Below are 12,095 nucleotides of genomic sequence, written 5' to 3'. Positions count from 1 at the left end.
GCTTTATAAAGTCCACCTTGTTGTATTCTCATAGCTTTCTAAAACTAACACTAGTTTTATCTCCATTTCACAGATGAGGAAGCTGAGGTTCAGTTTAAGTCATTTAGATTATAAGTGGCCAAGTAAGAATCTGATTTCCAAAAGGGACCATGTCAGTTACTTCATCCCAGAGGTGGAGTTTTGGGTTCACTCTCCTCATGTACATGCAGCCTATGGCCATTTGTTTAGCACTCACTGTGTGTGTATATCACTTCTCACAAGAAGACTCTTGTTACTGCTGTATGCATCCTTGTTATTATCATCATCAATCCAGGTCCTCATATAATAATTCAGTGTATATTGGCAGGAGTGTAGAAACGATGTGTGCCAGCACCAGTAGAATGTGGCGTCACACGCAGTACTGCTGTGTCCACGCTTTGCTGTGTGTGAACACTGGCAGATAAACCACTCAGCACTTGCCCCTACTAATTCGTTTAGACTGCAGTTGGAGGGGGATTTGTTTCTGCTAATTCCACACAACAAGCGGAATCTCATTTATCACAAGTTTTCATTCCTCAGCAAGACACACAAACTCACCTCAGTGCTGGGCAAACTAAGACCTGCATCTGAGGCTGTGTGGAGCAATTAGAGTCCTGTATCTGTTCAGGCACAGATCAGCAAGCAGCAGCTACCCAGGAAATACAGAGGGTAGTGGTACCCAACCTCTCAGTGCGGCTGCCTGCTTGCCTGCCTGCTTGCTTGCTTTCCTGCAACTGAGAGGCTACTAAGTGATGCAGAGATGGGGCAGAGGGGAGACGAGAGCACACAGGGGATCGGAGAACTTGGAATGTAGAAGCTTATTTTCCCAGAATGATATGCTAATTACTTAACAGTGTTAATGCCACTTGTGTTGGAATGATGATTTGAGTGGGGATGATTCAAAATGGAAAGATTTAAGCTTGTGATGGGAGAGAGGAGGAAGAAAGGAAGAGAAAGGAAATGAGTCCATTTGTATGTTTGCTTTCAGTGTCAGTGAGAGCCTGGCTAAAGCAATTTCCTCTCTTTAGTTTTCCATTTATTTCAAATGCCAGCGCTTTCAGGCAGTCCTAGTATTCTTTCTGGTTGCTCCATAACTGATGTTCTGCTTATTCTGAAAGGACATTCAGCTGGGAATTAGAAGTTCAGCCAGTCATGCTAACCTGCCTCGAATCATCCTTGCAACCTGTGGCGCCTCTCTGAGCCTCCCTTTGCTCCCTGTCAAATTAGGGGTTTGCATTAGAGGATTATTTTTAAAAGTCCCTTCTATCATTATTTCCATAAATGTGATGATTGTGTTGCGATGATGTTCAGAAAGAAACAGAGAGGGAGAGAGACCTTATCTTTTAGAGTTAGAGATGAAAGTCCCTGAGAGCTGAGATTTGCTTCAACATAATCCGGTGTTGGGGTTGTGGGCACTGGACCAGGGTAGAAATGAAATACCATTGTCTGTGGGTTGATGGTTGTTGAAGGGTGGTGGGGGCATGAAGCTTTATTTCTCTATGTGCACATAAAATCCACCGGTATATACACACATGTGCACGTATATGTGCATATTATATGTATGTCATCAACATTTAAGAGTGTATGTCCTAGGATTCTAATTAGTCCTTATTAGAATTTTGACTTTGTCACTTGTTAATTTGCTTTTTATGCTCTACTTTTAGCTTTCATTCTCAGTCTCAGAAATATTTTTTTAATTTTCTGGTATCCCCTGCTGAAATTAGCCCAGGGTTGAGGTATACAGAAATGTGAAAAACAAAAACTGGAGTTCCTGTTGTGGCTCAGTGAGTTAAGAACCCAGATAGTATCCAGGAGGATGCAGGTTCAATCCCTGATGTCTCCTAGTGGATTAAGGATCTGGCATTTCTGCAAGCATAGGTCCCAGAATCAGTCTCTGTCTGATATGGCTCAGATCCTGAATTGCTGTGGCTGTGTAGGCAAGCAGCTTCAGCTCTAATTCGACCCCTAGCCCTGGAACTTCTGTATACCACAAGTAGGGCCCTAAAAACAAAAACAAAAATGAAAGCAAAACTCAAAGCCAGGAGTTCCCATCGTGGCGCAGTGGAAACAAATCTGACTAGGAACCATGAGGTTGCGGGTTTGATCCCTGGCCTTGCTGAGTAGGTTAAGGATTTGGTGTTGCCGTGAGCTGTGGTGTACATCACAGACACATCTTGGATCCTGTTTTGCTGTGGTTGTGGCATAGGCCCACAGCCGTAGCTCCAATTAGACCTCTAGCCTGGGAACCTCCATATGCCACTGGTGTGGCCCTAAAAAGCAAAAAAAGGAAAGTGTGTGTGTGTGAAAAAAAAAAATGACTTGAGTTTAAGTCTTAAGTCTTCTGATTATTAGTTCTGAGTCCTTTGGAATGACATTAACCTGTTAACCTGTGAGGCTCCTGCTGTCCCTATCTGTTCAGTGGAGGGACATTGAGGAAAGTCAATTGCAATAATGTCTACGACACATAGTAGGTGCTTTCTCCCCCACCGCCACCCCCAACTTCCAGCCAGTTGTGTCGAGTTCTGAAGTATTTCCAGACTCTTTTGCACTGCATTTTCCTCAGCAAATGAAAGAGACATTTTTTTCCTCAATTTCGAGCTGAAAATTGCCTTGGGGGTTCCACCCAGTGAACCCCTCCTTTCTCAGTGACACTCACACTTCACGGCATAAGCACTGCTTATCTTACAGAGGAGGATCACAGAGGTTGCTTCATTTTAGTGCTTCCTTAAAAGGCGATTCTATTAAAACAACCAAGCCTGTTTTCTGAGAAAGAGAGCTTGACTTCTGTTTTTCACCCAAAATGTTTCATGGAATAGGCTTTCCAGCGGTGGTTACCGAGTGCCTGGGCTATAATCCTTCAATAAATAGAGCAGAAGCAGCCTTGAGTCTTGTCTGAAACCACCAGAATTCACCTATTCTTGAATTTTTGTATCTGAAAGACCAGAATGTTGCCCTCTTGGCTCTCAACAGAGAAAAGCCACAGAAAATGGTGCTTAAAGGTCACCTGCATTTCTGGCTATCAGGTTTTGCTTAAATTATTGGAAGGTAAAGGTCAGTTTCCAGGCGTCTAAGGGGTACGTGAGGCTTGCCTTTTATGCTTGAGCTATGCTATGTTTGCAAAAAATGGCAGTTTTCGAGAGGGTGAAAATTAATTGCAAAGTCATTAAAGTACAACAGACTTGGCCTGAAATAGAGGAGGGCCCAGAGCTGTACTCGAAGAGCAAAGTCAGGGAGGGAAAATCTTTAATGGATGCAAAGGCATCTGCTTGGTCCAAGAGGAGAACTCACGGCCTCTAAGAGGCTGGTGCCTCCTGGCGCGGGCAGTCAAGACTTTGGCAAGTTATTGAGATGACACTGGCCTGCCCACTCCTCCTGCAGCATCAGAGCAGCTGCCCTTGTAAAATATTCACTTAGCCACCAGTTTCCTATGTGCCAAACATATGAGCATGTTCTGTTATTCTCCAGTTCTTTCTCTCACAGGACAACTGCGGGGATAGGTGCAGGAGGGATTGGAAAGTTCATAAACATATTCCTGTCGGTGGTTTTTCTAGTTTTCTGCATTGCTGAGTGGAAGAAGCTTGCTTGTATTCAGAGTACAGGAAAATTTAATAACTGCACTCTTACAAATAGTGCTTCAAAGTCATAATAGCAGTAGCAATAAAAGCTTATACTTAATAAAGGTCTTACTATGTGCCTAGCACTAGCATCCACAAGTCAAGCCTCATGACACGCATATTATGCCACTTGGTTTTCGGGGACCACCATGCCTCTGTGTGTGAAGAGTGCCAGCCTGTCAGAATACCACCCGCCTACCTGCCTGCTTATGACCATGCCTCGTCTTCTCCTTCAGCCCCGCTGGTGGACCTCACTCCGACCCACAGTGGATCTGCCATGCTGATGCTGCTGTCCGTGGTGTTTGTGGGGCTGGCCGTGTTCGTCATCTACAAGTTTAAAAGGTACGTGTCCCTCCATCCACGTCTCTCCTCCTCCACAGCAGGTTCAGAAGCATTTGTGGCAGTGACGTACCTGTCCCGTGCACCCCAGTGATGGTTTCTGTTAATGTTTTAGGAAGATCCCGGGGATTAATGTTTATGCCCAGATGCAGAATGAGAAAGAACGAGAGATGGTCAGTCGAGTCAGTCACCCTGAAAGCAGGCCCCATATCCCTCAGACTGAACTCAGGCGGCCTGGCCAGCTGATAGATGAGAAGGTGGAATCCCAGCTCATAGGTAAATGAATCCCGGTAGTCCTCAGCTCTTCAGCCTGAGAAGTCAATGGCTGACTTTCTCTCTAACCCCTTTCTGGCTTGACATAACCACTTTCTCTGCTCTAACATCCCTGAGAGAAACAGCTAAGATGCCTCTTTCCCTGCTTCCTTCCATTAGATATAGAAGGAAAAAAAAAAAAAAGGCTTCTTGCTCCTATTTTTTTTTTTCCTCTTATGAGTTGATTCTTCTTTTTGCAAAAACCCTTGCTGAAACATTGGACTTGACGTGTTTATTGGTAAAAAACAAAGTGGTTGCTCTAACAGTATCCAAGAAGGGCAGGCCTCGGAGGCTGGAGCTGGTGGCCTGGAGGGCTGGGCGGGGTTTGAGGGAAAGGTGTATAATGACTGGAGCAAGCCATGGCAGCCTTACCTGGGGACAGCTCTTAGGACAAACTGCTCCAGGACACTTGTAGACGAGAGACAGACTGATCACTCCTGAATTTTTAAAAAAAATCCAGCAATAATCTAAAAACAGTCCTCCAGGAAACATGCATCCTGAGAATGTTGAGGACATGAGGCATACAATTGGCAGAATACCTCAGGAGTAGGGCTTCCTGAGAGAGACCCCTGGAGGGTTAGGCTGTTACTGAGCATGGTGGTAGATTTCCTCCTCCTTTCCACCCACGCCCTACCAGAAGTCTTAAAATGGGTTTCAGCATCATTCAGTAGAGCTCAGTCTCTGCCTGGAAAGGAAGCATGGGAACCCAGTGGCTAGGTGTAGAGAGTCTCAAGGGGATTGCTAAGTCCTACCTATGTATTGCAGAAGAAAATTTTATAGGAAATTAGAAAACCCGTGGAGCCATCATTGTGATCCATTCACTCTTCGATTCCTCCTGTCTGATGGCCTTAGGAGTGGAAGCTGTAAATGTTCCCATCTAGACCCTGCATTGATGACTCTCGTGGATAAATTATTATATAAGTGTTCAGACTCCACTCTGATGTGGTAAAGCCAAACCACCTAGAAGGTCCTTACTGATGATTGTTAATCTGGTACCTGGGGAAAAAAATGAGTTTCTAAATGAGAACAGAACCCTGTCTTTAAATGAATATGGCAAAGGTCTTTGGCTGTATTGAAGGGAAATTTAAGTGCAGTGCCTGGCTTGTATCAGAGGTAATAACAACCATGACTCCCACATCCGGTGTCCAGTTTTCACAGTGTGCTTCCTTTTATTTGGGGAGACAGGGTGATAAATGTGTAATTGCTTCGGGTTAAAAAGAAAAAGGCTTTTCCGTCTTCAAGTCCAGAGAAGCGTTCACCCTGTCTATTTACTTCTAAAGCTTCTAAGTACATTTTTGTGGGTCATTTGGTTTTCAATCCCCTTTCCACGGGGTATGAAGCACAGCTGCTGTTGACTTTATTAAAGTAGCAATCCTTCCTTCGCCAGGAATAGCTCCCAACATATTGCTACGTCTCTGACACCTTTCCATTGCCAGTGTCATTAAATGAGTAAGTGTTACACGTTTTCTCTTAGGAGAGTAGCTTTACCCTCCCCTCCCTCCCCTTCTACTCAACCTGGTGACTCATCTCTCCGATTGCAAAGAGCAAGACACGCCACTCCACCTGCATCGCCAAAGCGGGGATCTGCTGGGGCTCAATTTGCAATTTAAGGAACACCCCTAAAGGCTACAGGCGACCTGCTGATCAGGAAAGAATTTCGCTCTTGTCAAGTACATCCTTCTTCATGACCACTAACGTTATGTTTTCTTTCTTTCCTTTGTTGTTCTGTTTCCTGTTTTGCCAGGAAGTATTTCCATAGTTGCTGAGAATCAAAGCACAAAAGAAATCCCTACCTATGTAAATGTTTGAATGGAGGACGCCAGTAAAAACAAAAACAAACAAATCAAATAAAAACAATCAAAATCCAAACAAACAAACAAACACTCACTGCATCGGGACTTTTTAATTCTTCAGACACAGACAACAAGGGTTTTTAGCTTTAAGCCTGTGCATGTGGACAATACCTTGAGAACATGCTTGGAGGGGTAGTGTACAGGTGCTCTATTTTAATGGAAAAACACTCCCCTACCCTTTTCTTCTTCTCTTTTTTCTGATCGGTCGTGTTTGTAGAAAATTCCTAACATATATAGGCCAAGGAAATCTGCATGTATTTTTGGAAATATTCTTGGCTCTAGATTTAACAGCTATTTTAGCACTACGGGCTGATGGGTGGATTAGCCACTCCAGTTCTTTTCACAAGACACAAAGACATGCACAGGAGTTTGAAACCCTGAGCTGTTTCTCTGTTCCATGTTCCTCGTTGCCATTGTCCCTTCTCAGTTATCTTGGGTAGTCTCTGTTGGTCGGCAGCGGCCACCGGACTGCCTTCTCCATTCTGTGTGGCCACGGAGACAAAGAAGTGAGTTAAAATTCCATGGATGCAGGCAGAATAGGGAAGGCAGGCCGGCAAGGGGACAAGTGTGTTAGAAGTGGACCTGTGTTTTCTGTTCCCCCCTTTCCATCATGACCGCTTCCTCCTGTAGTTTTCTCTGCTTCTGCCCTACGTAGAAGACAGAATCTAGTTAACCTGAATTCTGACCCTCCCTCTTGTTTGCTCTCCACGTGTGCTCTTGATCTGTCCATGTCTGTCCCCTTTCCTTCAAATCCCCAAGTATCTTTCAGCTCCTCCTGCTTTTATTTCCCAAGCACGTTAGATTCTGGACATTCATCCTGATGTTCCCTAAATGCTGGCCTGGCCTCTGCCAACCCTGTCTCTACCACCTGAAGTTTTGGGGCTCACACACCCAGGCATGCCAGCCTCCATACACGCTGACCACGCTCATCCTACCCTGCAGCGTTCAGCTTCGTGTATTTTTTTTTTTTTTAATCTCCTTCTATAGAACCTGCCTCTTCCAAATAGCCTCACCTTTTCCCACATGGAAACATATAATATGTGTATAAGAGTTGAGATATACAAAGCAATTCAAACCTGGCCCTGTACCTTAGAAAAGAAAGCATGCAGATGAATAGGGGTATTCTCACACCCTAACAAAAATCTCCTGCAGTCAGATTTCAGAACCTTCTTGGGAAAAATGTTTGGAACATGTTACTCTGTGTCAGGGCAATTTCCTCCTGTGATGGTTACCCTTACCTAGTATTTTCCTCTCTCACAGTAGAGTGGAAATATTTGTAAAATAAAACTTATTTTTTAACCAGAAGCAGCAGCAGGTTAATGGATGTAATGTTTGAGTCAAAAAGTCTGAGAATATTTAAGGTCTTGTCTTACATTAGGATGGGATTGTGACTATGTAGGATGATCTAGACTCTTTTACTGTGTGCTCTCTGATCTCTGAGTATCATAGTGTCAGCAGAGGAAAAATTCATAAAGGGGAGGAGATAGCTGACTTCAGCAGATTGAATCAAAGCATAAAGAAATCCCAGGTTTTCCAGGGCAATTGAGAAAGAAAGCCTGGAGAAAGAGGGAGACAAAAGTATGTCTGGTAGAAGTGTTTGGAGTATGATGGATTGGATAAAGCCCACTTCAAAATAAAGGAAAGTGCTTTCAACAGGCTGCTCGCAGTGTAGCCTCCTTCTTGGCCATGTTCCCAGGCCAACATCAGTGTATAACAAAGCCTTGAACATGGGGGGGTGTCCTTAAGATCCTGATGACCCCCATCCTAGGATAGCTCAGGTCAGGGAAGAGAAGCAGAACTTTAGTCAGAAGTTAATCAAGCAGAAGCTTTTATGGTTGAAGATCCCTGGAATGAATCTGGGAGATGGATGATGCCTGAGGTGCCATCTCTTTGTAGAACTCAGTTGATTCCCAGCCTCCCAGGCTTCCTACCCCATGGGGAACATCCTCATTGATCCTCTTCAGTTGCAGCCTCCCACATTTAATCTGGAAGACAAAGTGTTTGGAAACCAAAAGAGGCTCACCCCAAACAGCACAGAAAGTCCTCAGAGTTGCAGTTCAATTATTTTTCATTGGAAAGCTGTGAAAAGGGGGCTAACACTATCTAACACAGTGCCTTGCCTAGAGTAAGTACGAAGGAAATTATCTATTGAAACAATAAATGAATGAATACATGACAAGACATAGGGAAGAATGAGCTTATAAATCCTAATTAAAAACAGAATTGGACATGAGATGCCTGGAATTTTGAAAGTGATCAGAGATGGCCAGTTCTAGATGCAGCATCTCTAGGGTCCTCAGGTGCCTCTCCTCAGAGCTCCCTCCCACCTGTAGGAGATTAGTGAGGCAAAGTACTGCTCAGAGGTGAACTCATTGTTTTTGGGATCTAGCTCAATGGTTCTCAAAGTGTGGTACCCAGACCAGCGGAATTAGCATCACTTCGGAGCCTGCAAATGGGAGGGACCCAAGTGCCTACCTACTCGCTAACAGCAGGTGCAAACACAATGAGGAGTTTGGTGGGCTTGGGGCCAGAGGAGTGGATGGGAAGGGATGGATGCAGAAGGTCAGATTCAGGGCAAGCTACAAATCTGATATTGCAACATTTTCCAAAAGTCCAGAAGGCAAACCATGCATGCTCTACCCTGAACTCCCCAACCAAGGTTTTCTCCTTTGCCTTGTTTTTAACTGGGTTCATTGTCCAAAATGCAGAGGTTTGCTTTGCTTTTTTTTCAGAAGTTCCAAACAGCAACTTTGAGAGCAGTGGGGTGCTTGGCAGCTGTTCTGTGTTTTCCAGGATTCCAACTGAGCATTGATATTCCCTCATTTGCCAACTTATTTTTATAGGAAGCCAATTAAAAAAAAAGTTTTCTTATAGTATTGGAACTACTTCTAATTTTAAAATGACTTTTTTGATGTATTTTTTGTTAAATACTATGTAGTGTAATGTATAATTGCTCTTGTTTATTGCTTTTACAATCATATTTATTAAACAGATAATGTCTCTAAAGTCTGTGCCTCAAGGAGTTTATTTTATGCCAAGCCTTGGTGTCCAGATATAGAAGTGATGCGTCTATAGGGTTTCATAAAAGCTAATTGCATGAGAGTCAGTAAATACCACAGGTTTGAGGGGGTTGGTTTTTTTAGGGTATTGTGTGTCTTTTTTCTTTCTTTCTTTTTTTTTGCTATATCAAAGTGAAATATATATTCTACTACTTGAATTCTACCTGCATTTCAGTTGCTCGTATAATGTCCATTGTTTTATTGTTACTTTATTTAAAAATCAGTCCAAACAGATTGCATTGGACTGAGTAACATGTTCACTATCGTTCATTGAAAATGAGAACTTGTTGATATGGAACAAAGCCATTCACATTTGCTCATAAGCTTGTGGTTATTGAAGGATAAGATATACCTGAGATGAAATGTGGGGAGTGGGAAGGGCTCAAGTGATAGGGTAATAATGGCTTAGATCTTGGAATCAGGAGAGTAGGGTTTTCTTTCCAGCTCTGCCAGCTGTGTGACCTTGAGCAAAGCACTCGAACATACAAAAGCTTTAGTGTTCTCATGCATACACTTTGAAAGAAAAGAACACCTAGCTCTGGTATTCTGAGTGGGTGAGTCATTCCCAAGAGTCCAGAATAGCTGATTTAAACTTGGTGGAAAATAAAGGGGTAAACTGGATCCAAACCCTTTCCACCTGTGGCATTTCCTCGTGGGAAACATTTTGTCCATGTATTTGATTGAAACATTTGTGCCGGCATAAAACCCTCCTTACACTTTTCAAAGTCCTGCCAGGTTCAGAAAGGCAGTGCCTCATTAGGACAGTCCAGCATGTGTGAGAATTTACTTTGTTTTTTCAGATGGTCTTTCACCTTGCCTTTCCTGTAGGCTTTCTTCCTTCCACCCCTTCATTATTTTTCAGGCTAGAGCCAGTATTGCTTTTCTCCATCAGGAGTATCTTCTCCCCAGTGTCACTACTGAGGGTATAGACAATCAAACAAAAGTCATGCCTAGAGATACCATACAGAAGGGATTTCATACAGGAAATTTGTTGCTTGAGTAACTGAAGAGCCAAGATGTCAAATAGGGGATGGTGACCCCAAGATTAGCATCAATCCTGTTGTCCTTCTAACCCAGGACCACCAGATTAAAGCTGAAATCATAGAGGATGTGTCTGGCAGAAGCTGGAGCCATGGAGGAGTCAAGGCCATTGCCAGCAGTGCTGCCCAAGCAGATGAAAGGGAGGGGGAACTTGCACTGGGCCTCCCATCTGCAGCCAATGTTTCCCACTGGCCAAACCCAGCCCCAGATCAGCAGGCAGTGGAGCCTTGGAAATGTAGTTTTCTGAAATACCAAGAAGAACAGGGAGGAGTAAGGAGAAACTTGAGAACGCAGATGGGTGATTGGCACAGCACCTCTTTCATGTTCTGCCCAAGTCAAATCCAACACATCTCCTCCAACACAAAGGCACTTGTTAAGTAGTAGGTGCTTCTTTCTCTGATATGCTTTCACATATTCCACTTTGAACAATGCATATTTAAAATTTGTCATTATGTTTCTATATGTCCCTTTACACCTTTCTCACCCAATTCTGTGTGCCTTTAGGGGAAGATCTTTTAGTTTTCACTTCACACCACCAGCCTTTAGCTGACAGCACTGAACATTCCCATGAGGGGGCACTAGATAAATGTTTGCTGAAATTCAACCTTGAATTTTCAATTTAGTGTTGAGAGTAACTCCATTTCACTTAGCAAAGACCTCTGAGGCACCCTCTCCATCCAACTCCCCTTGCCCAGCTATATCACCTCTAATTTCATGTTGAGTTGCTGTTTGTCAAGAATCCACAGATTCTTGTCTTTCCTCTCTGCTACCATTCAAGCTGCCGTATTCAGGGAGTTATTCTTAGGTATTAATTTAAGTGCAGTAATTACAGTTTTTAAAAAACCAGCTGGAAAACAGCATGAAAAATAGAAGCCAAAGTTTGGTTTCTGAATCATTGGGTAATTTGTTTTCCTATTTCTTAGAGGTTAATAGCATTTTGAAAATGCATGTTAGGCTGATGCTTTTATAGTGGGGGAATACCAAATTATTTCCAGATGGACAAATAGAAGAAAATAATTGTTAGAGATTTCATGTTAAACAAATGAAAAGGAATCTTTGGTTTACAAAATACAAATACTTATTGATCCATATGTGGTGCAGACTTCTTAGGTGGTGATAATACCATTGTGAACAAGGCTGATAAAATATCTGCCTTCATGGGTTTATATTCTAAAGGGGACGGTGACCAAATAGTAAAGTTTAATGTAACATATACAGTGCTATCCTACATATAAGAATAATTTAAGATATTGATTGGTAAAATGTAAAACATAACAGGGAGCAGAGTGACTGGGAATGGGGATGGGAAGGGGGCAGTTGGTCCCTGGCTTGAAAAAGAACCAGCCACTCAGAGACACAAATAAAACACTTATTACCTTGAAGAAGAACTGACATTTGCCTAAGAAAGAGGGCAGTGGAGTATTTACAGTTTGTGGTTATTTTAAAGGGATAGAAGGAGACTTATCCAAAATCTGACATAATGTCCTACCACCAAATGAATGGTGTGGTTCATAACACAAGAGGCAAGTGGAGGTTGCCAGTCGTTTTTTGGTGTCTGTGTCTGTGTGTGTTCCGTATATTTTTCTACAGCTGAATTCAGCTGGGTTAAGTTTTCTGTATTAATCTAGTGTTTCTCATGGGCAAAATCACAAAAACACAAAATTTGCATTATCCTAAAATCCGTCTCTAATAATATCAATTGCCTTATTAACACATTCACCTAAACATAATTAGGTAACAGTAATTAGTTATGTGCCCTAAACATACGAAACATGTCCTATTAATGAATCTGGATGCATTGCTTAGACTGTGTGTTGAGTATCTCAAGCCAGTGTGCACTGAAAATGTTGTTCTTAGGT

General features: G+C 42.9%; 1 protein-coding gene across 8 annotated transcripts in view; it reads left to right on the top strand.

Moving 5' to 3' along the window:
• Positions 1-9,142, top strand: part of SORCS1 (sortilin related VPS10 domain containing receptor 1) — a 531,938-nt gene extending 522,796 nt beyond the window's left edge. For 3 of the 8 annotated variants that reach the window (XM_084993366.1, XM_084993371.1, XM_084993372.1), the window contains 3 exons: positions 3,869-3,974; positions 4,087-4,247; positions 8,869-9,142. In XM_084993366.1, the coding sequence (XP_084849492.1) occupies positions 3,869-3,974; positions 4,087-4,247; positions 8,869-8,948 (347 nt within the window). In that variant the 3' untranslated portion in view covers positions 8,949-9,142. Of the gene's footprint in view, positions 1-3,868; positions 3,975-4,086; positions 4,248-5,757 lie in introns of all 8 variants that reach the window. The other 5 variants (XM_084993367.1, XM_013983712.3, XM_084993370.1 and 2 more) reach the window with 5 other exon arrangements.
• Positions 9,143-12,095: the final 2,953 nt, after the last annotated feature.

This window comes from Sus scrofa, chromosome 14 (genome assembly GCF_054392235.1).
Source record: "Sus scrofa isolate SSC_HxYL_T2T_F1_AM1 chromosome 14, Sscrofa_HxYL_maternal_Yorkshire_Landrace_v2.0, whole genome shotgun sequence".
In the NCBI taxonomy this organism is placed as follows: Eukaryota; Metazoa; Chordata; class Mammalia; order Artiodactyla; family Suidae; genus Sus; species Sus scrofa.
The sequence above is the reverse complement of the archived record's forward strand: the minus strand, read 5'-3'. Positions and strand labels throughout refer to the sequence as shown.